General features: G+C 38.1%; 1 protein-coding gene across 1 annotated transcript; it reads right to left on the reverse strand.

The window, feature by feature from the left end:
- Positions 1 to 13: 13 nt before the first annotated feature.
- Positions 14 to 845, reverse strand: LOC122642890. Its single transcript, XM_043836505.1, has 2 exons — positions 587 to 845; positions 14 to 387 (listed from the first exon to the last, which is right to left on the reverse strand). Exons 1-2 carry the CDS (start codon positions 835 to 837, stop codon positions 258 to 260), a joined length of 381 nt encoding a protein of 126 aa, XP_043692440.1. The 5' UTR covers positions 838 to 845; the 3' UTR covers positions 14 to 257.
- Positions 846 to 3,628: the final 2,783 nt, after the last annotated feature.

A 3,628-nucleotide genomic window follows, 5' to 3' on the forward strand; every position in this document is an offset into this window, starting at 1 on the left:
TGGTGACCCTGGATTGTAAAGTTTAGATTGAAGTGTAATAAAAAGCACTTTATAGCATCTGCTTGAAGAAATGTAGATTGGAAATATGGCAAATATGGAGAAAACTGGTGGAACATGAACCACACTCCAAAAAACAAAAATAAGGGATAACGCAGGAAGACGAGGCAAAAATCAGAACTTAGGAGGTTTTTTTTTTGTATCCTGAAACTTCGTCTTGTCCTTCCTGAACCTCCTTCACTGCTCCCAAGCGTGTTTCACTAATCATCTTGTGAGGGAATCTTGTCTTCAGGGATCTGGTCTTTGCTTGGCTTATCAAATTGGAGAGCCTCTGAGATTATGTCCGGCACAACGAAATTGGTAATCCAATACGCCATGAGAAGAACAGCACTGTTGAAAATTAAAAAAAAAAAAAAGAAAAATTTCTCAACGAAATGGAAGTTTTCTGGTGTACTTGTTTGGGTTTCGCATATTTTTCTAGTCCCAAAGCAACATATAATCTTCAACTTGTTCTACAGTACTATTGGAAGGGAACAGAATATAAATCTAAAGTATTCATTGAAACCAATACAAAGGAGAAGAAGGGCACCTCATTTGAAGGAGAACAGATACGTCACCAGAGGCTGCTGGGGGAGAAGAAACGCCCTGGGCAAGAGATGAGACGGTGAGAGCTCGGGTGTTCATAATAGATAGTGTTCGGAGAAATTTGGGGCCTTGGGGTAAAGTAGTGGTGGCTTCATAGCTGGGAAGCCAAAGCAATTTGGTTGGGCTTGATTGCTTGTTTCTGACTGTGAGGTGTGAGAGTAAGGGAACGAGAACACAGCGAACCAAGCATCCCATGGTTAAAGTCTTAACGGCCTTCCATTTCAGGAATTTTTCAGATGCACTAACTAATAAGAAGTAAATGGATAGATAATGTTCAAAAGTTGGAAATGTTGAGCTGGAAATATCTGGTCCTTCGGTCTTCTTTTTCGGTTAAAGTGGAGATATACCACCAACCTTATCTCAGGCTCCCTATTGAAAAATATCAGATTGAAATCCAGTGAGTTGTGGTGGGTCACACCATTAATGCTAATCCAATAATTTCCAAGTCTGGTCTTGATGGAGACCGAAATATTTTAAGGCAAAACTAATGCTAATGTTTGGTATGCATTTAAGTCGATTTTGCATTCTCGGATGATAAAATGCAAAATCGAAATTTATCATTTGAGAATACAAAATCGACCTAGAATGCATACCAAACATATGATATTAGTTTTCCCTTAAATTTTTTTTATTGTTTTTATCATTTGAGAATGCAAAATTGACATAGAATGCATTCCAAAAATGCATACCAAACATAGCCTAAGTGTTACGTTTTACTGTCTCTCTGTACATAGAAGTACATGGATGGGCCACGCAGAAAATAGTAATTGTTTGCTAAGGTGGATCGTATGGAAAAAATAAATTTCACTATGCATGGTATACAGGTCGGCCACATGGCAGGAAATGAAGATGCTTTACTTTGCATAATGATGCTTAGGACTTAGGAGGGCCTAAAGTTTAAAATTAGACTCTGTTTTTCTTTCATTCATGGTGAATGAAGAATCTCTTCACCCACTCATGTACTATGCATTTCATACTTCATACTAATAAGGTGGGGAAACAATTATGATACATCATGCAAATCCAATGCTTAAATAAGCCTAGGAACATTAGATCTTTAGATAGTGAGTGGATCCCGGAAGTGGATCATCGATCATTTCAATGGCAAATCATGCATTGATTCCCTTGGTAATCTTGGTTTTGGTTCTTTGGTTTATAATATGTGGAAAGAACGCAATATCAGGCTTTGGTCATGTAACTTTAGAGCTCAAGATCGGATCTTGGGCTTCATCGCTTTTGATGTGCGCATCAAAATCCTTATCACGTCATGCATAGTGAAGAATCAACATGTTGCGTTTACTTGGAATGTGTCTGTAGATTTCTGTCGATGCCTAGATCTTCTTTTTGATTTGGGCAATACGTACTTTTTACTTGTATTTCAGCTTTTGCTTGTATCTTTTCTCCTCCCCACCCCCAATAAGCTCTCTCTATCTAACAGCTATGATGACCTAAATCAACGCTTCACCTAGCAAAAGCATGCAATTGGGTAAAAAATGGCTAGCCTAACATGGATGTAAGGAAACTTTCATCGGTTTATTCAGACCACAACCCTCTGCTTTTCAATTCCTCTCGCACTTTTCAAAAAGATGTTCCACTTTCAATATGCTTGGATCCATCACCCGGAATTTCTTAACTTTTGTAAATCCTTTTGGTCATCCTCTTCCAGTGACAAGTTTCACTGCCGTCTTAATTTTTTTTGGAAATAAGAGAGTTTGGAACAAAAACATTTTCAAACATGTTGATGGTATTAAAAACCAGTTATTTTCTTATCATGGTACCCTGGAAAACCAAGCTTATCCTTCCTTTGACTCTCTGCACTCTATATCTAATAAACTTAAATGGATTTTCGAGGTTGAGGAAGTGTTTTGGCTCCAGAAGTCTAAGCACATGCACATTAAAGACGGAGACAGAAACACAAAATTCTATCACTTGGTGGTCCAATCTAGTCTTAGAAGAAGAAGGATTGATTCTATTTCTCTGGACAACGGAGAACGAATCTCTAATCCAAAAGACATTGCTCTTGCCTTTGTGGATCACATGAGTAAGATCTTCTCTTCCTCTAATCCTTTACATGCATGGTCTGTGGAATGTTTATTCTCGTCTGTTGTTGCAGCTGAAAACCATAGTTTTCTTTGTGCTCCTTCTTTGGAGGAAATCAAATCGGCTGTTTTTTCTACTCCTTTTAAGCCCCTAGCATAGACGGGTTTCAAGCTTTCTTTTTCCAAAAATTATGGGACATGATTCAGGATGAGCTGTATAGGTTTATGTTTAGTTTCTTTTCCTCTGCATCCTTGCCTGAGGGAATTATTCAAACCCTTATTTGTCTCATTCCAAATTTGATAATGCTCCCAAACTTGGGGATTTTAGACCCATTAGCCTTTGCAATGTTATTTATAAGATTATTGCTAAGCTTGTTGCTAACAGATTGAAAAGTTTTCTCCCCCTATTTATCTCACCCTGCCAGGCTGCTTTTGTGTCGAGAAGACAAATTGTCCAGAAAATTTTCCACTATTTGAATCATAAGAAAGGTAAGGAAGGTTTTGTAGCCATTAAAATTGAGATGTCTAAAGGTTATGATATAATTGAATGGTCCTTCCTGTTTTCAATCTTTAAGTTCCTTGGGTTTGGAGATCGTTGGTGCGCTTTAATGTCTGCCCTGATAACAACCCCTTCTTTTTCCATCAAATTGGATGAGAGCCCTTTGGGTTTCTTTAAAGGATCAAGGGTCATCAGGCAAGGCTACCTTCTAAGCCCTTCTGCTTATCTGTATCCAAATGCATCCTATAGGTAAAAAAGGGATTAAGGGCTACTATGTTTTCCAAAATACCATAACAAACTCCCGCTTTATCATAACATAGGTCAAGCTAACGTTCAGTTTGGAGATAATTGTAATGATTTATTGGCATATAACCAAGGTTCTGTCTACCACCTGCTTGTTTACCCCTGTACTCAAACATAGCTGATGAGCACATTTATGTGTGAAATC

Source organism: Telopea speciosissima, chromosome 10 (genome assembly GCF_018873765.1).
Source record: "Telopea speciosissima isolate NSW1024214 ecotype Mountain lineage chromosome 10, Tspe_v1, whole genome shotgun sequence".
NCBI classification, from domain to species: Eukaryota; Viridiplantae; Streptophyta; class Magnoliopsida; order Proteales; family Proteaceae; genus Telopea; species Telopea speciosissima.

What these genes read in the sequence shown, in the direction of transcription:
- LOC122642890 (XM_043836505.1), bottom strand. Translation starts at nt 837, where the DNA reads ATGGGATGCTTGGTTCGCTGTGTTCTCGTTCCCTTACTCTCACACCTC. An exon ending in TCTGTTCTCCTTCAAATGAG is followed by an intron (nt 388 to 586) that starts GTGCCCTTCTTC and finishes AATTTTCAACAG; the next exon opens with TGCTGTTCTTCTCATGGCGT.